Source organism: Ursus arctos, unplaced genomic scaffold (assembly GCF_023065955.2).
Source record: "Ursus arctos isolate Adak ecotype North America unplaced genomic scaffold, UrsArc2.0 scaffold_17, whole genome shotgun sequence".
In the NCBI taxonomy this organism is placed as follows: domain Eukaryota; kingdom Metazoa; phylum Chordata; class Mammalia; order Carnivora; family Ursidae; genus Ursus; species Ursus arctos.
This window is the reverse complement of record NW_026622841.1, coordinates 38,671,563-38,696,816: the sequence shown is the minus strand read 5'-3', so window position 1 is coordinate 38,696,816 and position 25,254 is coordinate 38,671,563. Positions and strand designations below refer to the sequence as shown.

Below are 25,254 nucleotides of genomic sequence, written 5' to 3'. Positions count from 1 at the left end.
GGGGGAGTTGCAATTTTAAGATATTTAGAGCAGCACTTCTCAAATTATCGGCTGTAAAGAACCAGTGAGGTTTTGTTTGTTTTGTCGTGTTTTTAGCCCATCGCTGACCAATACTTTTATAAAATAAAAAAATGTGTTATGGAAAAATGAAATTTAAAAATACCAAAGATACATAAAATACAAGCCCTCGTTTTTAAAATTATGAATTACATTCAACAGACATGACATTATTCTGGCAGATTTCTATACAAGACAGAATTGACCACTGGATTTAGTAATGTGGAGGCTCTTGGTGACCTTGAGAAGAGCAGTTTCAGTGGGATGGTGGGCGCCACAGCCTAATGGAGTGGGCTTGTGAGTGATCATAGGAGCCGGAGACGGGGCAGAAGGCCCTTTCATGGTGTTGGGAAGCAACGTGAAGGAGAGAAATCGGGGCAATAGCCAGAAGGAGAGGTGGGATGAAGAGAGGGTTCCTTAAAATTTTTTTTTCTTTTAAGAGAAGATAAATGGAATATTCTGTATGGTTATGGAAATGAACCAGCAGGGAGGGAGAAAGTGATGCACAGGAGAAGAGAGAATTTCGGGAGCAATGCCCTTGAGTAGGAGAGAGGAGCTGGGACTTACCGCGGGGATTGGGGGCCAAGGGAAGGCTTGGCCTTAGCAGGAGAATGGACGGTTCATCCATTTCATGGGATGTAGGGCATTAAATGGGCACAGAGGCAGAGAGTTGAATTGAAGAGGTGGAATATTGCGGAAGTTCCCATCTGATTTCCAGTTATCATTGACGTATTATTTGACCTGTGATTTGACTTTACGACGAAACTTTGAAGTTTAAGTATGAACATCCAGGCCCCTGATGCTAAAACCAGTGTATATAGAATGCTTCCTCCTCCCAGTGTGCTTGGGTACGCGTCACTTAAAATGGGATGGTTAGAGTCTTTGGTACCATCAAGGTCCAAAAACTCTGGAGAGCCTTTGCTCTAGGAAAGGAATGCTACTCTCTACATTGCCACTCCTTCAAGGTCTGGCACTTAGTAGGTGTTCAATATTCGTTGAATTAATGGATGATTCTAAAATACCATGCAGTTGGAATACTTTGGTGAATGCCCCTCAGGTGGGATCAACCACTCTACCGTGCCAGCCAATGGGTGCGGTGTGGTTGATTAATAGATAGAAGTCCCATGATAGTTTCTGAACTCCATTCTTTTTATGGGGTTACTCATCTGTCCCTGGATTACTGAGAATTTCAGAAAGATGTAATTAAGCTGGCCTCAAATTTGCCTCCTCTGGTGGTTGGACTGCTCTGTGTTTACTTAGTAACATTAGTATTGTCACAGGCAAATTAAATATTAGTGATCTATTAAATTATGTATTCTCTAACACACAGAACCTAAATAATGTAGCAGATGGAGTTTTATGCCCAGATTTTTCCTTAGAACTTGGCTGCCGGCCCATGGACCAGCAGCATTACAGAATGTTGGGCCCCATCGCCCACCTCCTGAATCAGAATCTGCATTTAAATAGGATAGTCAGGTGATTTACAGTCACTTTAAAATTTGAAGCAGAGCTTTAGCTAGCCCTACTTAATGGGCAGTAAAATACAAGTTGAGGACTGCGTTTGAAGGTTCAAGAGAGGCAGCCCACCAAGATTTTAAGTTAAAGGAAATAAAATTTTCTTGAGGGGGTTAAATTTTAAATCAACACATAATGCGGTTTAGAGATATGCAGAGTCAGGTTTTGGAGGCTGAATGATTCGCAGGATGAACTTTGAGTGGAATCTAATTGAATACAGAAATAACATCAGAGGAAATCTCAGGGGAGTGGGCGCCGGAGGTCTTTGCTCTAGGAAGAGCTGAACTCAGGCCTGTCAGGGCTGATCTGTGTAGGTGAAGAGGGAGTGGGTGTGTGTGGGGGGGGGTGTGTTTGTTGCCTTACATTGGAATATTTTAGCCTGAGACTCTTATTGTCACATTGAATAATAATAACAATTCCCCTTAGTCTATACATTGTCAAGCTCACCAAGCCCGCTCAAGATTTTCATTCAGCTTCGTATTGCCATCCCCACAGTGAGGCAACCTAGTGTTGAGAACATAAATAAAAAATAAAATAAAATAAAATAAAATAAAAAATAAGATAAATAAATAAAATGTTAGATCATGTTGCCAACGGCTCCTGCAGAGTCCTATTTGGGGACCATGTCCGAATACTTATTTTGCCTGTCTAGGGGCCCCATGGAGTCCCTAATTCATCCCTTCCCTCCTTAAATCAGTTTTACCTCTTGAGACTGGGTACCTAATTTTACCCAGTGTCCTCAGCAAGCCTTTCCTCATTTTTCTACAATGCTTTGCTGACCTCTTCATTATAAAGGGTTTTTATTGATAATCACTTAATTTAGGGAAACAGAAAGGGGTTAATAAAATTATCAAAGGGAGCAGGGTCTTTAAGTTTCCATCTGGTTTCAAAGTTCTTAGAGTTATTATCATTATCCAGTTCCGAATTCATGTCTTCAGGGGCTGCAAACTGCAATGTGATGTGAATGAATGTGGAGGGTGCGTCCTCCGCAGGACGGGGGTGCCGGCCCGTGACCACATGGGAACTGAGTTCAGAGCTGGAGGAGACTCGCTTTGAAAAAGAAGCCAGGAATTTGGGTTTAGCTGTAAAATCTGATTTTTTTTTTTCTAATGTTTAGGGGGGAGGGGCAGAGGAAGAGAATCCTAAGCAGGCTCCACGCCCAGCACGGAGCCTTGACTGAGCCACCTGGGCACCCCACAAAATCTGATGTTAAAGCAGTGGCAACTCACTGAGAATTTTTTGAAAACATTGAACTGGCCAAAAAAAAAAAAAAAAAAGTTATTGACTTCTATCCTCAGCTTCTGTCTTTCACCTAATCTCTCCTCATTCTGATTGTGTCTTTTTGTGATTCATCATTCTCAACCACCTTATGAAGGTGGGGAGGGGGCAGACAAATATCTCCTTAGGTTTGTGTTCATTTCTATCCCTTGGGTTCTTTCAGAAGAACCTAATACCCTTCCTTATTTATGTGAATGTTGGGCCCTGCCCAGAAAATTCTCCTTTGATCTGTTCCTCATAACTGATTTAGTTATTTCAGTTTACTGAGTAACTATTATGTGCCTGGGGTGGTGGAGGAGGGAGGCCTGCAGGATTCTGAATGGGTCTGAGCTGTGTGTATTTCTGTGATCTGCTTCGTGCAATGTTGTTGTTTCTGGCCTGTTGTCACTGGGGCACTTTTATTTTGTTGTGTTGTTTTTCAGCTTTATTGAGGTGATATAATACAATTCACACAAAGTGTACAAGTTGATGAATTTTGGTAATTATATAACTTCCTCCGCAAACGAGATCTAGAACAGTTATTTCCATTACCCTAAAAGTTTCCTTCAAATCCTTTGTAGGCAATCCCCTCCCCAAACTCCTGGCTCCAACAACCCCATCTGCTTTCTGTCACTAAGTTTTGGAATCATACAATAAGTAGTCTTTTGTGTTTGACTTCTCTCACTTAGTATAATATATTTGTTGTCATTTGGTGTGTTGTAAGTCCCTTTGCCCCACTGCCAAAATAAATCCTAAATCTGTCTGTCCACTTACACTGCCTTCTATTCATGGTCTAAGCCATCATTCTCTCTTGAACTGACTCTTACAATGGCTTAAACCTGAGCTCCTCACTGCTGTGGCTCTTGTACCTCTGTAGTCTGTTCTTTGAGTAAGAATCAGAGTGATCTATGTAATGCAAATCAAATTGTGTTGCCCTCCTACTTAAAACCCTCCAGTGCCTTCCCATCACCCTTACTACAGCTTTATGCTCTGTCTCCTGCCCACTTTACTCCCTCTCCCACATCTCCACTTAACTCCCCCTGGGGCCACCTGCCTTTCAGGCGTGCTGGCTTTCTATACTTCCGCAGGATGGTCCCTATCTCTTGTACCCTTTGTTTTCAGTTTGGAAAAACCATTCCCAGCTCTTTCTTAGAGGGACATCTTCAAGTATCATTTCCCAGACCACCCATCTAAATGCTCCCCTGCCGCACTCTATTTTTATTGTCAACTGTTTCCTTCTTCTCAAAGCATTTATCATTTGCCAGTCTATTTGTTTACCTGCTGCTTATTGCCTTCCACCTCATTCTAGAACTCTGAGAGCAGGGGCTTTAGGCACTGCCACAATTTCATCCCTGGCCTGAGTAGCTGGCAACAGTAAGTTATTGCTAGAAATTTCACCAGTGCATGAATGCTTATATGGGTGGGTCTAGGGACGTTTTGTGCAGATTTATCATTCTCTCTCATAGTCTTCCCTATAACCATGGATTAACTGTTCTGGCCAAAAGCTACACATACCCAGGTGTAGACGGTTTGTATTTTCTCTCTTCAGGCTTTTATTATATTCCAAATTGTTCTGTGCTCTTTACGTTTATTTAAATAATCATAAATGCAGTGTAATCTTTTCCTCACACTGAATTTGGATGCCCTTAAAAATATATATTTTTAAATGTTTTTCTCTTCGTGTTCCATTAAAAATTTCAGGCCTCTCATCCTCCAGACATTTCCCTTCTTAATCACAACTGAATTTTTCTCACGAGTAAAGAAAATTTAAGTCACAGTAAGGTGGTTAACTTTCTCTAATATTTTTTTCCCTAACATCTTTCAAACATGGAGCTAAGTTGAAAGAAATGTACAGTGAACACTTATATATCCACTACCTAGAGTCTATAATTATTAATTTTGCTATATTGCTTTTATCTCTCATTTTATCACATACCTATCCATCATCAATCCATCTTCTTTTTGGATTCATTTTCAGAGTAGGTTACATGATCAGCAAACTCTATATCCTTCTTATATCAAGATGCATAATATTGGGTCACCTGAGTGGCTCAGTCGGTTAAACGTCGGCCTTTGGCTCCAGTCATGATCCTGGGGTTCTGGAATTGAGCCCTGTGTCAGGCTCTCTGCTCAGTGGGGAGCCTGCTTCTCCCTCTCCCTCTGTCCCTCTGCTCATGCTCTCTCTCTTACTTGCTCGCTCTCTCTCTCTCAAATAAATAAATAAATAAATAAATAAAATCTTTTTAAAAAGATGCATAGTATTAACCAGACTTTAGTATTTATTACTAAATTATACATGTAGTGAAGTGAACACATCCTAGGTACAACCCCTGTTGTGGTACAGAATATTTTTATTATGTCCAGATAGTTCCCTCATGTCCCTTCCCAGTCATTCCCTGTCCATGTATCCCCATGGGCAACCATTGGGATTTTTTTCTCTACCATAGATCAGTGTTGCCCATTCAAGAACTTCAAGTTAGTTAACATATAGTATATTATTAATTTGGGGGTGGAATTTAGTGATTCATCAGTTGCATATAATACCCAGTGCTCACCCCAACAAGTGCCGTCCTTAATGTCCATCACCCAGTTATCCCATCCCCCCACCCACCCTCCGCTCCAGCCGTCCTCAGTTTGTTTCCTAGAGTTAAGAGTCTCTTATGGTTTGTCTCCCTCTCTGTTTTTATCCTATTTTTTTCCTTCCTTTCCCCTATGTTCATCAGTTTTGTTTCTTAAATTGCACATATGAGTGAAATCATATGGTATTTGTCTTTCTCTGATTGACTTATTTCACTTAGCATAATACACTCTATTTCCATCCACCTTGCTGCAAATGGCAAGATTTCTTTCTTTCTGACGGCTGAGTAATATTCCATTGTTTATATATACATCTTCCTTATCCATTCATCTGTCGATGGACAGCTGCACTCTTTCCATAGTTCGGCTATTGTGGACGGTGCTGCTATATACATTGGGGTGCATGTGCCCCTTCAAATCACTATTTTTGTATCCTCTGGATAAATACCTAGTAATCCAATTGCTGGGTCATAGGTTAGCTCTATTTTTAACTTTTTGAGGCACCTCCGTACTGTTTTCCAGAGTGGCTGCACCAGTTTGCATTCCCAACTACACTTTGCTTTCTAAGAGGTTTTATTTTTGAGCTATCTTGTTTTTGTGCCTTGTTATATAGCTTACACACACCCAAACACACACACACACACACACACACACACACACACACACATTACCTAAACCTGAATGGCCCTGTATGGATTCTAATTAGACAATTCATTTAATGCTTGATCACTTACATACTTTTTATGCTAATGTACTAGAGTAGGGATGTTAAATTCTCCAGTTCACAAGACTCGAATTTGATAAATTTACCTCTAAGGGGAGACTTTTAACCTTAGATTTTTTTTTTGAACTAAGAGGTTCTGCAATCTTATTTCTGTACCCGAAAAAGCGAGACTTAAGCTGCAGTGGCATCCATTCCTCTCCTTATTGGTAACACTTTAGAGTCATGGTTTTTATGTACTCATAACCAGCAAGTTCGGTCTGTTCCAGAACACCTTAGTCTTGATGTGTTTTCTCCATTTAATAATCACTTTTGTTAAAATGGGTACAGCTAATTGACCGATCTATGGGATTTGCAACTAATATTCTCATAGAATGCAGTAAGGTCTATCTGATGCTCATTTGAGAGTTTCATGCCACATGTAACACCATTGTGCAAACATAAGGGAGTTACAGTGAGGGACTTGATTTTTTTAAATGCCTTAAGTGTGCTACTTTTCATGTATATCGACTAGGCATTTCCAGTGTTGTCGTTATCAGTTGTGGTTACAAAAACACGTGCAAAAGCAATTCCTCACTGGGAGGAATCGAGGTGACTTAAAGAGGACTGCAGATCTTTCCCAACTCACAGTGGGGTTATGTCCCGATAAGTCCACCCTAAAAAGTAAGTCAAAAATGCACTTAATACACCGAACCTACCAAACATCATAGTTTAGCCCCGTCTGCCCTAAGTAGGCTCAGAACAGTTACATTAGCCTGCAGTTGGGCAAAATCATCTAACACACAAAGCCTGTTTATAATGAAAGTGTTGACTATCTTGTGTAATTTATTGAATACTGTACTGAAAGCGGAAAACAGAACGGTTGTCTGGGTGTAGAGTGGTTGCAAGCTCTCAGTTGTTATCTGCATGGCTGACTGGGAGCTGCCCAGCATTGCAAGAAGAGGATTTACTGCCTACTGGGAAAAGCTCAAAATTCGAACTTTGAAGTACGGTTTCTACTGAATGAGTATTTGCATCACTGTAAAGTCAAAAAATTATAAGTGGATCCATTGTACATTGGGGACCTTCCACGCATACTTTTGAGCCCCTTTCAAAACTGTTTGAAGTTCAAAGTACTACTGTCTCCAGGCTGTGTAAACTTGGCAAGTTGTGACACCTCTCTGAACCTCTGTTTGCCTCCAGTCAAGGGAGGAGAGAGCAGAGCAGCATGCTAGGACAACTCCGAATGCTAACTGAGATCATGTCTGTCAGCGCCCACCACAGGGCTCGACACCAATATTAGTCTTCTGTTTGTAATGGTATGAAATGGTATGAAACTCAAGTAAGTCGTGAGGAAAGGGGAAGACTTCCATTGACCAAGAAAACAAAGTATCATCTGCTTGCTCCTAAATCATGTAAACGAACAATTCCTGTCATAACCCTAGATGTTGTATGAGGATTACAACTTGAGAATCTGGACCACTTGTAATAAGTACCCTTCAAGACAACACTCTGAGAACCACTTCTTGGGGACTCAAAGAAATGCAAGGGCAGGTTGGGTCTTAGAACTTACAGTTCATCGCCTGAAGTACGAAGAAGTGAAATACAGCAGAGGACTCAGATCTTGTCCTCAGCAGGGGATTGTGGGCACCTTGACTGAGGTCCCACCGGATTGGATCTCATATAAGAAGTGGAGTTCCTGCAGAGCGACATCAGGGTGCTGTTCCAAGAAAAAGAGGAAATGGACGCTGGACAGGCATAAACATCAAGCAGATGCCTCAAGAACAATGCAAATGTCAGCATCCTCTGTGTGCGTCTGAGAATTTTATAACAGATGCAGGAGAGAGTTCTTTTAAGTGTCAGTCATGGCTAACATAATTGAGAGTTCAGTGGGAAATTTCAATGAACTATATACGTGTGATATGTGAACTTTTCAATATATATAGTATATTTAAATGTTCAAAAGCTTAACTTTTGCCATATATTAATACTCCCAAATAGATAGTGTATGGTGAGGACTTGAAGAGTACGGTCACGGTAATGTGTATAACTTACCTAAATGTCATTTGTACTTTTGTGTGCACTTAGCCCTCAACAGCTCCCATAAACAGGTCCAGATTTTCTGTGAATGCTGGTGATTATGCAAAGATTTTATTATGATCCTCTTTAAATAAACCAGAGAACAAAGTTCTTGACTTGGAGGACGTTCCTAATAGTGGTCATTTTGATTACATAATTTTCTATACTTGCGGATGACATTAAAATTATTTTTTAAGCCTGATAACGTGCATGGTATTTTGCCTCCTCGACTTCTTGCTATTTTCTTATCTAACGTACAAAATCCCACTGAGCAGAGACCTATCCCCCCCACCCCACATTTAGGGTAAAATAGGATTAAAGAAAAGAAAGAGCACATTAGCTATCCTTTGGGTGATGGTTGTAATTCTGCTTATAGGAATGCCATTTCACCACATTGTGCCCTTCTGTTCAAACGAGTGGAGCACGTTTAGTGAGAACGTGTGACTCCAGAGCAGTCTTACTGGGGAAGGTAAGAGGCTGTCTGCCGAGTGGAGGCTGCAGGTGCACCTTTAACGTGGTCGTACAGCTGCCAGTGTACAAGGTGTCATTAAAATACACTTTCCACAAAGGAACACATAGTGCTGGCTCCTTTATACCTTTTAAGGAAAATAACGTGTTCTTGGCTTGTTTTGGGTAGATTCTGCCGTTCCTGTATTGCTACCAGTCTAAAGAACAATAAGTGGACCTGTCCTTATTGCCGGGCCTATCTTCCCTCAGAAGGAGTTCCTGCAACTGATGTAGCCAAAAGAATGAGATCCGAGTACCAGAACTGCACTGAGTGTGACACCCTGGTATGTGACCCTCTCTCTGCCCATGCTCAGACGTGCTTAGACCGCCGAGAAAACTGTCACGCAGCGAATCATTTCACCTGCGCCTTTGACTTCATCCTGCCCCGTCTTTCTAAAGTTTATTGTCCCCGCCTCTCCCCTGCCTTTTCTCCGATTTCATATGTGTAGGCTGTAGTGAACTTGGCACCCGACTCCTACCATCTCATTTTTCAAACAAATGTTTTCACCGACCACCTCTGTCTCCTGTCTTCCCATCACTCCCATGACCACCCCCTATCACGTGGCCTCCGTGCCTGCTACTCTTGCAGCCCACCCATGAATAGCTTTATTATTAAATCCAGTGGCATAATCCTGTATTCTGGACTTTGCCGTATTTCTCTCTGTTGATCCTGTCCCCCTTGTTGTGGGTTTCCTTCTTTGATACTGTACTAGCCTGGGTAGATCATGTGAAGTCTTAGAGGCCATGGGAAAGAGTCTAGATTTTATCCTAAATGCAACAGTGAGTCATGGAAAGAGTGTACTCTTTTGATTGGGTTTATATATCTATTTATAAATATTTTATTTATTTATCTGAGAGAGAGAGAGATTGAGCACAAGCTGGAGGGGAGGGGCCAAGGGAGAGAAGCAGACTTCCCTGCTGAGCAGGGCACCTGATTGGGGCTCGATCCCAGGACCCTGAGATCATGACCTGAGCCGAAGGCAGATGCTTAACCATCTGAGCCATCCAGGCGCCCCAGATCGGTTTATATTTTTAAGATAACTGCTCTCTCATGTGAGTGGAGAATAGCTTGGAGGGGGCAAGAGCGGGATTGGTGGAGTCAATTCAGTGGTTATTGGGATGAGTCAGGTAAGGAAGCTGGATTCTGGTGAGAGCATTAGGTAGGGAATAAGAGGTTGTTTCAAGGGGCACTTAGGAGAGAGAATTGAAGGAAATTGGCAACTGACTGGATGTGGGGCTGAGAGTATAAAGTGTCAAAAACACCTCCTGGATTTCTGACATGGGTAGGTGTAGGCGAAGGTGCTGATACGGGGAGCAGATCTGGAGAGGAATCCACAAAATTTAAATATGTTAACATCTGAACTGCTAAGGGGGAGATACTATTATACAGAGTCTGGAGATCAAAAGAGAGATATGTGCTATGGGTCTGAATTTTTTTAGAGAACCTTTCTTGATTGTTAATCTACATTATAGCCTGCTACGCTTTCTGAGTACCCTGCCCTCGCTTTCTCTTTTTACTGTTTATCACCCTTTGGAATTACGCTTTTGTGATTTTTAAATTTATGTCAGTTATCCCCACCAGAGTTAAGTTCCGTGAGGTTAAGGACTATGTCTGTTTTATTGGTGACTGTGTATGTACCCAGCACTTTGAAAAATGACTGGCACATAGGTAGTGCTTAATATATTTTTTTGAATATTTATCTAAGACCCAATAACCTACTCATGGCTGTCTGACTACAGAATTTATACACGGTCTTTGGAGTCAGACTTCCTGGGGTCAAATGTGAATTCTCTGACTCATCATTTGTTATGTGGGGACATTATTATCTAAGTTTTTGTTCATTTTTTTGTAAAATGAGGAAAAAGATGGCATTCATGTCACAGAATGGTGAGTAGTTGTAAGGGAAAATGATAAAATATATATGGCATTTAGCACTGTCTGGAACATGGTAATCAATAGCTTTTTACATTGGCAATAAGAGATTATTACTTTGATATTTTTTGTCATCATGTGAAATTCAACATGCACAAAGTCAAACTCACTATAGCATTCTGTCATCCAATTTTTTACCCCACCTTTGGTGTCTGTCAGAAACAAGAACATTTTCTCAACTTTCACCCTAATCATTCACCAGTTTTTTCTATTTTTCCTTTGAGGTATTATATCTGTCTCTTCCTTTTTACGTTATTGCTCTTGCCAGCAATGTTGCCATTCCTTTTAGAGTCATTTTAGACTCGCCTTTTTCTTCAGCGTCCTGGCCGGATCTCCATTCCACGAGGCCTGGCCTTAATATCGCTGTCCCCAGTACCAAACAGTTTCCTGTCCACTTGTCCAGGTGCGGGTCCCCCCCGCCCCCCGTTAGATGATAAGCACCTTTAGAGCAAGAGCAGTGGCTTATGTTTCCTCCGCCATCTCTTACCATGTCTTGTATAATTTTGTGTCTAGACACTCCATGAATTTATCAATTCATTTGTCAGTATACAGTCCCCAGATTTCTAATTTGTATCAAGAATGCTTAGCTTTGTTGTTCGAAGAATACCAAGAGGAAGAAAGAAACTTTTAGGAAAAGTAGTAAAGAGCTGTGAGAGAACTGATGTGTAAAGTTGGATACGAAAGCTTGGAAGACAGTGTGTTCTGACAGCTACCTCGATGGGTCCTAGGTAGATATTGGTAAAACAAGGATTTGTTTTCACTTTTCCACTTGCTTTTATTTTTGGCTTTTGTTAAGCGATCATAACAGTTTCCTTGATGGGGTAGATTTCGTGTTTGAGGTGTAACTTCCGTAGCTCAGCAAAACGAAGCAGGGTGGGTCGACCACCTTACCACAGCTGTACAAAGCTTCCTTTAGCGCAAGATCTTATCAGAGTTTCTAATGAAACAGTTAGTAGAATATGTGTTATTGAGCCAAAGATCCCTCATGGTTAGGATCTCTGAATGTATATCTGGAGGAACAAGGGCTCTTTATTCTGCCTTGGTAAAAATGGACTGTAAGAGCTGTCTTTTATGTTTGCTCTTAATGGGGCCATTAAGTATACTGTGTATTGTGAATTCATGTAATACTGCTGGATATATTATAAAGCCATGGTATTTATATCTTTCCCTGAGGCACAGGATTTCCTTGTACTTACTATGGCCATCTTCAAAATTAAAATCCATCTATTGGTTCTTTTTATCTCTCTCTGTTTTCCTTTCCCTCTGTCTCTTCTCACTGTTTTGTTTTTTTCTTTCCTTTCCTCCATCTTGCTTGCTGTCTTTCCCCTCTCCCCTTTTTCTTTCTCACTTCTTACCATCACCAGGTTAGATAATGGTGTCCAAAAAAAGTAAATTTGAGTTAATATGTCTTTCCACTTTATTTTTTGTTGTTGTTAAAGATTTTACTTATTTATTTGAGAGAGAGAGAGCAAGAGAGAGCATGAGCAGAGGGAGAGGGAGAAACAGGCTCCCCGCTGATCAGGGAGCCTGATGTGGGACTCGATCCTAGGACCCTGGGATCACAACCTGGGCAGAGGGTAGAAGGCAGATGCCCAACTGACTAAGCCACCCAGGTGCCCTGTCTTTCCACTTTAAAAAACATATGCTTTCTAGGGGCATCTGGGTGGCTCAGTGGGTTAAGCTTCTGACTCTTGATTTTGGCTCAGGTCATGAACTCAGGGTCCTAGGATCGAGCCCTGCGTTAGGCTCTGCGCTCAATGCAGTCAGCTTGAGGATTCTCTCTCCTTCTCCCTCTGCCCCTCCACCCCCCAACTCTCATGCATGTGTGTGCACGCTGGCGCGCGCTCTCTCTCTCTCTCAAATAAATAAATATTTAAAAAATAAAAATAAAATAAAAAACATAAGCTTTCTAGAAGAACTAAACTCAAGAACTCAACATTTGGGTCTTCTAAGTGTTAGAGACATTTGTAAAGTGTTTTTCTTGATAATGCCTTAACTTTGTTGTACTCTTGTCGTGAATGCATCCTTTTACTCAGCTGACCCCACGCTATGACCTGATTTGCAATAATGAAAGTAATAAAGCTGGATCACATAAGACTTCATTGAGCCCCTTTTCAACAGGGACTTTATTTTGAATTTGCTTTTATATAGGTTTGCCTCAGCGAAATGAGGGCACACATAAGATCTTGTCAGAAGTATATAGATAAGTATGGACCGCTGCAGGAACTTGGGGAGACGGCAACCAGGTTTGTTCCAACACAATGCAGTTGAATGTTAAATTTGATATGCCTGTAAAGAAGTTAATAGGTTAGCCTTCTGATTGTGAAAATGTGTGTAGAGTTGTGTTTAGGCTCTGAACCATAACACCTATTATTGGTAGTCATTTGTTAATGGCAATAATTATGAAAGAAGTTTGCTTTCTTTACTTGAAAAACGTTGCACGAGGGGAACCAACCAAGTACTGGAGAGATTGGGAGAACTTCCTCAGACAAGTTTGTATTAAGGAAGATCCAAAAATAGAATGTGGAACTGTTCAAGTTCCGCAAGGCTCTGCTTTCTGACTAACGGCTTGAAGCAGGTCCTGGTTCAGAGACTATTCTTTTTCACCCTTCCACTGCCACTGCTCAGTGCCCCAGCTCATTTCCTCTGGTTTGCTGGTTTGGCTTTAGAAGGTAGGAAGTGACATCTCAGCATATAGGCTAACAAGGAAGAACAGGCCTGGGCCAGGCATCCTGCACCTGTTACCTTTTTGGTGGGTCATCTTTTATGGGGCTGGAGGAAGGATAGAAGTGGTTAGTAGGGGCAGTGGAGAATATTAATCCTTACTTGTTTTTCCTTTAAAAAAAAAAAGAAAAGAAATGAATCTGGGCCATTACTATCGTGATAGGCCATGGCCTATCCTGTAATTACAAAGTTTGGAGTCTCTCTCTCCCAACAAAATAAGGAAATGATTTGTGTTTCCCTCCATAGGCTAATGGCTTGGAAACCATTAAATATACTTATAAGCTCAGCTACGAATTGTGGTAGTCAGTAGGAGTGTGATTTTTTTTCTCTCTCTCTCCTGAAGGAAAATGTTAGTCTTACTTATTTTAAGAAAATACACTCAAAGCTTAAATTTCCTAACCTGAGAGTCTAAATGATTGCCCTGCTTCCTTTTGTTTTACTAGATATTGCTTTGCAAATATATCCATTATTGCAGGATTAGTTTTATACCGGGATCTTATAAATTTTAAATGAGGATTTTAGCTCAAAGCAGAGTATGAATTCTGTTAGATTGGCTGCAAAGACCAATCAGAAGGAAGGATAATAAATGGGTTAAGAAAATGTATGGGTTTGATTGCAAGGTCGATAGGCTTTATGAAAATTTAAAAATATATGCGAGCTAATTTAAATCCTCATTTCTCCTGCTAATTAGAATTAAATAATAAAGGAATTAAAATAACAGAAAATGAGGAGGGTTGTTGATTAATCAGTCTTACAGGATAGATTGATACTTGCATTTAAGATAGAAATCTTTGCTTTACAAAAGAACTTACTACTACATAATTGAAATTTTTAAAATTCTTATGCAGGGAGCTTATCCAGAGTACAAGTGTCGGAACAGGAAGTTCTATCTATGATAGAAAGTGAGCAAAAACTTCCAAGCCTCCATATTGTCCCTGTGAGTTTAAGGCAGCACTGTCCCATAGAACACATAGGTAATTTTATATTTTCCCATATAATTTTTAGTATATTTTATTTAACCGAAGATAGCTTGAGTATTATCATTTGAACGTGTAATCAATATCAACATTATTGAAATATTTTACTTTTTTAAAAATATGAAGCCTTTGAAACTCAGTGTGCATTTTTACTTGCAGCATAGCTCAATTTCATAGCCACGTTTCAAGTGCCAGTAGACGTATACGGCTACTAGCTCCTGTAGCGAACAGCACAGATGGAAGGGACAAATGCCCCTCTGATACACTGGTAGTTATATATGCCAGCGGAGCTGGAGAACAAGTAACACCCAGTTATGTGACCTGCATTAGGAAAGGGGGGAAGAAAAAGAAACAGGGAAAGTAACCCAGGGACAGCTGGGTGATGTGATCCCCCAGTTCCTCAGTTAATGGTGCTCAGATCGCACTTCTCTTCCAAAGAGAATATAGTGCTTCATGTTTGCTATAACTGTTTCTCTACCGTGTCCCTATGAGGATACTTACTTTTCTCATGGGAAAAAACGTGGGCATCTGACCGTTATCAGGATGGAAAAATAATGTCAAATCAGGAAGAACGAGGGCTGGAAACTAGATCTGTCTGCATTCTTCTTCTTCTTTTTTTTTTAACCTCTAGTTAAATGCCAACAACTTTAGTAACTTTTATATTCTATGCAATTTCCAGGTGTGTGTGTCCATTTTGTCAGAAGGAATTGGACGAAGACAGCTTGCTGGATCACTGTATTACTCATCACAGATCAGAAAGGAGATCTGTGGTAAGGAATTTCGTTACTATGTAGTTCTGCAATGTCTAAATTTAATACACACTGGAATCCATTTAATAGGCCTCTATTTATAGATATATTATTAAAGGATAGTTTATGTCAAGGTTGTGATAATTCTGTGACTATTAACAATATGTGAAAGTGTTGAATTGAAAGTGGTAAGAATTACTAATGTGCAATCATTCTTTCATTTATGAATTTAGACATTCTCTCTTACACATAATTATGGGCATAATCAACTAAGAAGATCAGAATCACATAGTGAAGATCCAACTTTAGTATACTAACCATGGTCACATCCTAAGTAAAAAACATTTTTTAATAATGCAAATAGGTTATCATGACAATTTACTAGAAATGAAAAGTAGAAAGTTATTCGTCTTATTCAATCTATTGTTGTATTTCATTGTCTGAGTATCCATATGCTTGCACATTAAATATACATATTGTTCATCATTTCCTAGGTTCATGATGATGCTTCCATTTTTCTTTTCAGCCTGGCATTTTAGTTCTACTTTGCAGTGTGGCTTTGATAATTTTCATATTTGTGTAGTTGTGAGGGAAAGCAGGGTGCTGCTGGATACATCCTCGCTTACTTAGCTATTTTACTATTTTTTGTACACTTGTTGCCAATTTTAGGATTTGAATTCATATTGTACATTTGAACTTTTCCTTCTATTGGATTTTTTCCTAAGAGGAAATTCCTTAGATTTATCTTCTGGGACCAAGAAAGTGCAGGCTTTTTAATAGCTCTTGAAATATACTTCTAAATGCATTCCAGAAAGGTCGAGTCAATTTATATTTGTGTCAGCAATTTAGGAGTAAACGACTTTCACCTTAACCTGGCTAATACTGGGTACATTTATTTTAAAATTAAAATAAAAGACTTAGCAGATATAAAATGATTATTCTGAATTTTATTTTAGTTTTATGGTATAAATATGTATATATTTGTATATAGGTATGTATGTGTGTATATATATCTATATATACAGACATATATGTGTATGTGTGTTGTGTATGTAGATACGAGTTTTGGTTTTTTAAATTTGAGTTTTAAGGGATTTTTTCTATAAAATCCTCTTGGAAAGTGATGAGATTGAAACATATTTAGATAGATAGATAGATAGATAGATAGATAGATAGATAGATAGATAGATATTTATAAACAAGGATAGTTCTCATAACAGTCCTAGAAGATAGGTGTGATTACTTCCATTTTACAAATGATAATTTGAAGCTCAGAGAGGTTAACTAAGTCTTGTAAGGTCCCAGAGCTGGTTAAGTAGCTAGCCACAATTTGAACACAATCGTCTAGCTCCAGAGCATGGTGAACCCCTGTGGTCTACTAGCAAGTTCACAAGAAAAGCCACACAGTACAGTCGAAGGTATTTGTTATTGATCCTAATGGTTTAGGGGTTTCGGTTCTTGGAATGGCTTGGTATGTGTTGGGAGAGCGGGAGAGATTATCATGGGCTTTTACTGCCCTGGTTGCTCTGTGGGAAGAACTGGGCTGTGGAGCTGTTTTATGATAGGTCCTTGGGGAGCTAGAAGAAGTTAGAAGAAAGCGTTAGGATGGCATAATAATAGCAACCATTTACCGAGTTCTAAGTGCTTCTTTGTCTCCTAGCAACCCAAAGGCGGTGTTATCCATACAACCTGAGCCCTGACCACTAGTCCCCAGGTGCTGCTCTGGCTGGAGGTCTTGGGCTGCATCCCAGTAACACTCTGGGTCGGGTCATGTACTGGTCTGTCCATTGGTACCGTGTACTTGCTCCGGCAGAAATCCAGTCCCCGTGCTGCTCAGTTTGGCCATCAGATTGAAGGTGGCCCGTGGAAGCTGGGTCTTCCTTGATTTAGAGGTGATAGAGGTCACTGAAGAAAGTGGATCTGAGGGCAGAAATAAACCAGGAATGGTGGGATCAGATTGCCCGTAGAATTAATAGTCAAAAGCCTAGGCTTTGGAGGAGATAAACTTTGGTACCAATCCCAGCAAATCCCACCAATGTCTTTGCCTTGTTTCATCATTTGTAAAATAGGGAAGATAATGAGAATGATGCCTTTTTCACAGGGTAATAGTAAATGAGTCAAGTGATAATGGTGGGCTACTACTTTTCCAACTATATAAAACCAAGGCTGTGGAGATTTTGAGGAAGCCATGTACTCTCTCGCACTCAGGGAACCCAAGCTGGAAGGGTGGGCGAGGGAAGTGATGAATTTCAAAAGACCAGGATGCTGTTGTGGCCTTGAGGCAGGAGGAGATTGTTCACAGAATCTGTGGTTCTGTAATACATGAGAGTTGTCTAGAGGTGGTCTCTGGAACAGAAGACCTTCAGTTTTCCTGTTAACGTTTCATGCTGGAGTACAAACTCAAGCCACGTGTCACTCTGAAGGATCTAGAACCGCCAGAATTCAGGATATACACTTTGGTTATGAAAAGGCTGGAAGTAGATACTGTGGCATATTTGGGGTTCACATGCTTAGGGATCCCCAGTGGGGGCAGGTTGGTGAAAACACCCCGGGAGAAGTCCTAGGTCCAAGGCTGATTCTGGACTGGTGTGGAAGTTAACAAGGAATTATTGCTTTGAGGGGCTGGGTTGTTAGGTTTGCTTACAGATAAGATCAGTGACCTCATCTGACTTAATCTGGTGTAAGAAGTTTCATGGCAGTTAGAGATTTGAGCAAATGATTCTGCCTTCTAGATAAAATTAGATAATTCAGAGATCGAACCGCGAGCGACTAATCTTTCCTGAGTTGCTCAAGACCGGGGTAGTAGGTTAAGAACATCAAGGAGTTTCGACTTTCCTTACATGCAGCTTTAAGAACCGACTGCTCCTTTTTGTCACGTGGTAATTATATTCTGCCATGTTTTATTTATTTATTTATTATTTATTTTAGAGAGAGCGCGCTCGTGGGAGCAGGGGGGAGGGGCAGGCAGAGGGAGAGGGGGAAGGGAGAGGGAGAAGGAGAGAGAGGGGCGGAGAAGCTGACTCCTCCTCCCCGAGCTCCGAGCCCACACAACACGGGGCTTGATCCCAGGATCCCGAGATCGTGACCTGAGCCGAAACCGGGAGTCGGAGGCTTAACCAACTGAGCCATCCAGGCGCCCCTGCCATGTTTTGTTTTTTGAAAATTTGTGTCTGTGGAATATTAAACTCAAAGGAGTCCGGTGACATAAGCAGCATGTTTCAGATTGAATTGAGGGACCACTTCTGAGAGAAATTTGGTATTTTGTTTTGGAAAGGGAAGCAGTTTCAGCAGGAGCCACACTTTCTGGCTGTTCCGTCTGCCCAGAGTGCTCTTTCTTTCAGTGGTTGGCTCCTATTTATCCTTTAGAACTCTGCTTAAATCTTACTTCCTTGGGTGCCTGGGTGGCACAGAGGTTAAGCGTCTGCCTTCGGCCCAGGGCGTGATCCTGGCGTTATGGGATCGAGCCCTGCATCAGGCTCCTCCGCTGTGAGCCTGCTTCTTCCTCTCCCACTCCCCCTGCTTGTGTTCCCTCTCTCGCTGGCTGTCTCTCTGTCAAATAAATAAATAAAATTTAAAAAAAAATCTTACTTCCTCAGGGAAGCCCTCCATGACATCCAGATTACTTTCAGCTCTTGCTTTTCTCCCCCCTTTTTTCTCATTTATCACAATTTGTAGTTGGGTGTTTGTGTCACGTCTGTCTCTCCCTGTGAGGTATCAGGTTCACAAAGTCACGGAACATAACTTCTTTGTTCAGCACTGCCTGCCCACCTTTGGCAGAGAACCTAGCACATAGGAGGATAGAGTGATTGTGAAAAATAAGATATTAAAGAAGAGCATAATTCCATTCACCCAGATTCAAGGGTTGCAGTAGTCTCTTATTTTCTGCCTTGCTCCCGAGATTCATTCCTTAAGGGAAGGGACAAGACTTTTATTGGTTTGGAACATAAACTATGGTGACTAGAGCCTGAGCCACCTGCCCCACAGTGGTTTATTTCTGTGGGTAATTTAGAATATCTGTGACTCGACTGGGCAGTGGGAGTGTATATGCATAAATGTTTTGGAAGGAAGAAAAATCTTTATTAAATTTGCTTTCAGACTCTTGCTAAATTAGATGTGCAATCTGGTACCTTCATTTTGGTTACATATTTGCCTGTAATTATTTTCAGTGCATGTCTCTTTTCTCTTTTTTTGGATTCAGGAATTTTAAATTTCTTCTCCAAATGGCACTTGCCACCAGATAGTTGCTGTGGAGGTTAATCTAAACCACAGATAGAACTGGGTGTCCCTTGTAATAGATGTTCTGAAGGATTGACGTTGGTGGTAGCTTCTGGTATGGTGGCTGTTTTCACCCATGGAGTTCACCATCACATACAGTTCATACTGAGATGAGGTCAGCATCTTTTGAATATACACTGTGCATTGATTGATTCCTAATATGAGTATCATGGCCTGGGAGTATTGAGTGGAGGCACGTAATAAAGGATGAGCTGATGTTAGCCAATTGGCAACATGAGTGAGAACATAGGTGAACACTTAGGTAGTTGACGACGATTAGTCAGTCTCTTACCATTCCTTTCTCCTTCCTGTTCTTACCCTCTCCTCCCTCAGGTCTGATCCCTCAATTTAGGACACAAAATAAATCCTTAGAGTAGTATAGATGTTCACCGGTTGTCTTCCAATGGCCTTCTGGAAGAAACCTCTTTGAGTTACACAACTAAATATTATGTACGGAAGAAGACCGAAGTCTCCACTAGCTCCTATCAACATCAGACTAAAAACAGAAACTACTTTGCTTAAAGTTCCAGGCTTTCTGTATCTTTCCCCTTCACTAGATCTGGAATCTCCTTAATAGTCGGGTCAGGGCTTAGCATCTCTGTACCTGTGACTCCTGACATGGGGCCTACAGAAACCATAATAGGTGCTCAAATAAATATCTGTTGAGCAGAACTGGCCCCAACATATCCTTCCAAAATCATCTACCACTTCCCCCACATGCCCTACCTTCAGCTTCCCAGAGCTTTTCCCATTCCCGAAGCAGGCCTGTCCATTAAGGATCTCCTGCCTTTTCCCATATTGATTTCTCTGCCTGTGATACTCCTTACTCTGGCATTGCTGGCTCGTTCTTCAAGACTCATTTTAGTTACCAACAGCTTGGCTGAAGCCTTTCCTGATTTCCTGGGCAAAATTAATGATTCCCTTTTTAGATCTTGAACTGCCTTTCTGAGTATAACACTTGAATATATGATGTAACATCTTGAGTATAGCACTTGCTATGCAGTATTGAAAGTATCTGCTTACGTGATAACAATAGCAACCATTTATCATTTGTGCCAAGGACTGAACTAATATAATGACCGAGCTTCATAATGTTAAATGACATCTTTTAAAAATACAAACAGCTCTGCCTGGCAGTGCTAATTCTCATTTTGCAGGATAAAATTAAATTACTTGCCAAGGCTAAGTCAATGAGAGGCAGGGATGAAATCGGAAACTATTTTCCGGGTACTGGGAATGCAGGAGTGAACAGGACACGTGGAGTTTCTTCCCTCACGGACCAAGAACAAGGATCAAATAGTAGTGAATCCATGGTGCTTATTAAATACCTAGTATGTACCTGGCCCGTGGAGGACATTATCTCTAAACATCGGAGCTACTCCGCAAGTGAGGCGGTGCTACCTCCACTTCACGGAAGAGGGTAATTCATGTGCTGAGGGTCAGTCACACAGCTAGGAAGAGCTGGTGCTGGGATTTGAAGGCTCTCTGACTTCACAGGCCAGGCAACCCAACTGTATGTTCACTGGTTTCCATATTCCAGGTGCTCAGCACATAGTAGAGGCACCATAAAGAGTATTGAGTGAACAAATTTCTATAACTAGTGTCCCTTCATTCAGATCACAAAAAAATTAATGTTGCTTTTTTGTTAAAATATTTCTTGGTCTCAGCTGTGTTCTCATCACTATGTAAGGGTCCCAGGGGGGATTAAGTGGTATCCTGGGATAGCCAGTGCTGCCAAGTAACCAAGATAGCTAGAGCATTAGAAAACCATAAATGACTATAAAGGGATAATAACTTAAATGATGCAATTCTATTAAAAATAAGACAAATATTAATGGAGTAGAGCAAAATTCAGAAATAGAACCATGTATAGATATTGAGCATACTGAAACTGAGACCCCCTCCATAAAACAATAAGAATTACATAAAGACCTCATTTAAATTTAAAGAAAGATGTTACCATCCCAACAGATAAATTAAGCACTGTTATAATATGCAGAGAATTTTGAATCGTCTATTAGGAGGCCTCGATCCCAGTTCTGATACTTATGGTGGTATAAATTTCAGCTGATTTTTTTTTTCCTTTCTGAAATTGAGTTCGTGAAAGAAACAGGGTATTAATTAATTCACTAGGTTGTTTTGAGGATCAAATAAGAATACCACCTAATCTTTTTTTTTTAAAGATTTTATTTATTTATTCGACAGACAGAGAGACAGCCAGCGAGAGAGGGAACACAAGCAGGGGGAGTGGGAGAGGAAGCAGCAGGCTCACAGCAGAGGAGCCTGATGTGGGGCTCGATCCCATAACGCCAGAATCACGCCCTGAGCCGAAGGCAGACCCTTAACCGCTGTGCCACCCAGGCGCCCCAGAATACCACCTAATTTAATGCCTAACACATACCTCGCTCTCAGTAATCATTCTGCATCTGATATTTTAAAAAATGAAAATGTGGAGAAGTAGAATTAAAAAAAAACCCTAGGTTAAAATGTAATAAAGCAGTGAAAAAAATGTCATAAAGTAGTATATGTTTCTTTAAAGATTTTATTTACTTGAGAGAGAGAGAAAGAGTAGGTGTGAGTAGGGGTTAGGGGTGGAAGGAGAGGGAGAAACAGACTCCCACCAAGCAAAGAGCCCAATGTGGGGCTCAATCCTAGGACCCTGAGATCATGACCTGAGCTGAAGGCAGACGCTTAACCACCTGAGCCACCCAGGAGCCCCGACTCTTTCTTTAACATATACTGCTTTAGGGGTATATGTTACACACTCATGCAAAACTGATGAAATCTAAGTAAGGTTTGTAGTCTAGTTAATTGGTTTTGATAATGTACTGCAGTTTATAAGGTATTACCATTGGAGAAGCTGGATGATGGAGTCATGGGACCTCTTGCATTATTTTTGTAATTTCTCATGAGTTTATAAATACTTGAAAATGAAAATGGTTACTTTTTAAAGTCATTAAGTATTTCAAGAGGGAGGCAACTAAGTAAATTATGGTACATCTACTAACTGCAATATTGTTTAAATAATAGATGGATAAATATGAAATAGCTATACTGTTAAGTATAAGAAATGCATATGAAGAAATAAATGCAATTTTATTTGGTTAATATTATGAAGATTTATGCAGTTTTAAAATATGCTGAGGAATGGCCAATAGATTCATAAAGTTAAAATTCACTTTGTTGAATGGTTATTTAATTTTTTAATTCTGACACTGATCATTTTAAATTCTTTCTTGAACTCCTGATTTTCTTTATTTCCAGTTCTGTCCACTTTGCCGTTTACTACCTAATGAGAATCCAGGCAGCTTTAGTGGCAGTTTAATAAGACATTTGCAAGTCAATCATACTTTGTTTTATGATGATTTCATAGTAAGTATATATTTTTTTTACTTTTACGTTATGTTTTTGTGTGGTGTGTGTTAAGCTTACCTTTTTAAATCCAAGTGAATAAAATTATAGCAGAAAAAAAAATGTGTATAGACCTGAAGTTAAGTATCAGCATTAAGTAGGAAATTATAAAAATATGATGTTTATAAACTTGACTGTTGATATTATCTGCCTTACACAAAATTATTTTCTTTGTGATCTAGATAATTAGTCATTGTATAAGGTACTAGATTTCACTTTCAAATTATTTTAATTTCTACTCTAGTCCCCTCCTTATATATAGTTTTAATTTTTATGAAAGTTGAAAGCTTATGTAGCTGAGATGAGATGAAATCACATCAGTAATGAAATGGCTCAGTTTGTTCTGCAACCAGTTGCTATTACAGTCCATTGAACGGATGATAACAGATATGGCATTATCAGTGACTATAGTAAGACACACAGGCCTCATTTTTTATTTAAATTCCACGAGACACGAAACTCATGTCTATTGAATGTTTTTAAACTGAAAAAAATTGTATTATGAAAAATTATACAAAAGCAGACAGAATAGTACCACGGACCCCCATATTTCAATAACGACCCATCAGTAACTACCAACTATCTCATTATATTAAGAATTTTTTCCTTTCCATTCATTGAGAAATAATTGATATGTAGCACCTGGTAGGTTTAAGGTATTCACTAAAATGACTTGACTTACATAGTGTGACCTGATCACCACAATAATTTTAGTTAACATCCATCATCTCCTATAGACACCAAAAAAATTTTTTTTTCTTTGTGATGAAAGCTTTTAGGATTTACTCTCTTATCAGCTTTCAAATATACCATACATTAGTGTGAACTCTAGTTTTCATGTTGTCCATTTCATCCCCAGTATTTATCTTACAAGGGGAAGTTTGTACCTTTTGACCCCCTTCCTCCCAACCCCCTTCCTCCAACCCAAGAAATTTTTTTTTTTTGGGATGAAAGAAAAGTTAGATGTAGTATGAATAGTTCTAACTTATGACTGTATTTCCCATGATCAGGAATGAGAATAACAAGCGAAAAGTTAATGTAGCCTTTGTTCTGCTTCTCTCCAAGTGTTGCCATGTGAGGGTAATGTGTTATCTCCTGAGTCCCTTTCAGCAAAGGGGTATTGCCTATTATAGAAGGAAAATCTCTCATAGCCATGTTGTGAAATAGTATATTTTATTGTTACCACTATCTAAATACATGAAATACTTAGGCTAAATTTAACTTTGCATGTAATTTTCACATGATTTTTGACTGCTGTCTTTTTATGCAATTTCAAGATAGAATTTAATAATCGTTGAAGATCATCCCTTGAAAGTATTCTCCCCACTTTCTGATCTGCCCACTATGGTTATCCAGATTCAACACAAGGAGCTTGGGGTCTGACCTGGGTTTGAGTAACAGCTCTGTCTCGGTCACAGCTCTATGACCGTGGGAAATGTATTTAACCACTGAGCCTGTCTGTTCATGTGTTAAGTGAGGAGAGTAAAAACACTTCGTCCCCAAGGCTGTTGTGAGGATTGAATGCGATAGTGCGTGTAAAGTGATTTGCACAGTTTGGGCAAGGATGTTAGGGCAGCTGGAGATGGGGCGAGGGTAAATGGAGGTACTAGGACCACGTGAAGAGTTGAGCAGGCTACACAACAGAGGTTCCAGCATCAAATAATGTCTTTTCTGGCCACCGAAGCACACAGGGCTTCTCATTTTTGCAACACATAGGGCTTCCTCTTTACCTTAGCTCCATAAGATGTTCTAAAAACCAGGTTGATTTCATATTTGTTCTAGCTGTTAATGTTCAGTCCATTCTTCTCGAGATTTTCCAAAGTATGATACAGGGCTGGTCAGGAGGAAGCGACTTCGATGCAAGTACTTTCAACCCACTCAAAACTGTATTCTTGGTTGTGGAAGTGAGATGGAATCATTCTTATTTGTTTTGCCTTTTGGTTTCCCGAGCTACCAAGTGCCAGACTATGCACTTTAAGAATATTATCTCATTTTATTCCTTACAGCAACTTCTGTGAAGTGAATATTGTGTTACTGTCCTCACTCAGCTATGAAACATCTGAAGCTCAAAGGTTAATAAATTGCCTAAGAACAAGCCAGGATTCAGTCCAGATCTTGTGCTCTTCTGGGCTTTATGGCTTTCCTTTGGATTTTGTTGATTTGCCTTTATGCTTTCATGTTTTAGAATGGATTTCCAATAGAGATTTTACTTTTTTTCTTTTTTTTTTTCCAATTTATTGCAGAAGAGGAGATGGATTGCAGAGAAAAGGGCTCTTAATAGGTTTTGTTTTATTTACAGAATGTGCTGACCTAAAGTTTTGGAAGCCATTTTGACCATGGGGAGGCAGGGAGAAAGAGAGTTTTGTGTTCAGCATGTTTTTCAGAAAGATAGTAGTACTGCTGAGATTGGTGAATTCTGGGGGATGTCTTGACTTTTCTCCGTATTACATGTTTATTTGGAACATAGCACCCTAACCAGGATCTATAATGTTG

At 40.1% G+C, this 25,254-nt stretch overlaps 1 protein-coding gene and 1 long non-coding RNA gene across 3 annotated transcripts in view; one reads left to right on the top strand and one right to left on the bottom strand.

Annotated features, from left to right (window-relative positions):
• RNF125 (ring finger protein 125) overlaps positions 1-25,254 on the top strand; it is a 35,127-nt gene that overhangs the window by 5,616 nt on the left and 4,257 nt on the right. For both annotated transcript variants that reach the window (XM_026496158.4, XM_026496157.4), the window contains exons 2-5: positions 8,823-8,976; positions 12,777-12,871; positions 15,006-15,096; positions 22,615-22,722. In XM_026496158.4, the coding sequence (XP_026351943.1) occupies positions 8,823-8,976; positions 12,777-12,871; positions 15,006-15,096; positions 22,615-22,722 (448 nt within the window). The remainder of the gene's footprint in view (positions 1-8,822; positions 8,977-12,776; positions 12,872-15,005; positions 15,097-22,614; positions 22,723-25,254) is intronic.
• The window catches only part of LOC113253323 (uncharacterized), a 30,632-nt gene continuing 17,267 nt past the window's right edge, over positions 11,890-25,254 (bottom strand). Inside the window, exon 3 of the long non-coding RNA XR_008959709.1 lies at positions 11,890-16,995. This is a non-coding gene — a long non-coding RNA (uncharacterized LOC113253323). The remainder of the gene's footprint in view (positions 16,996-25,254) is intronic.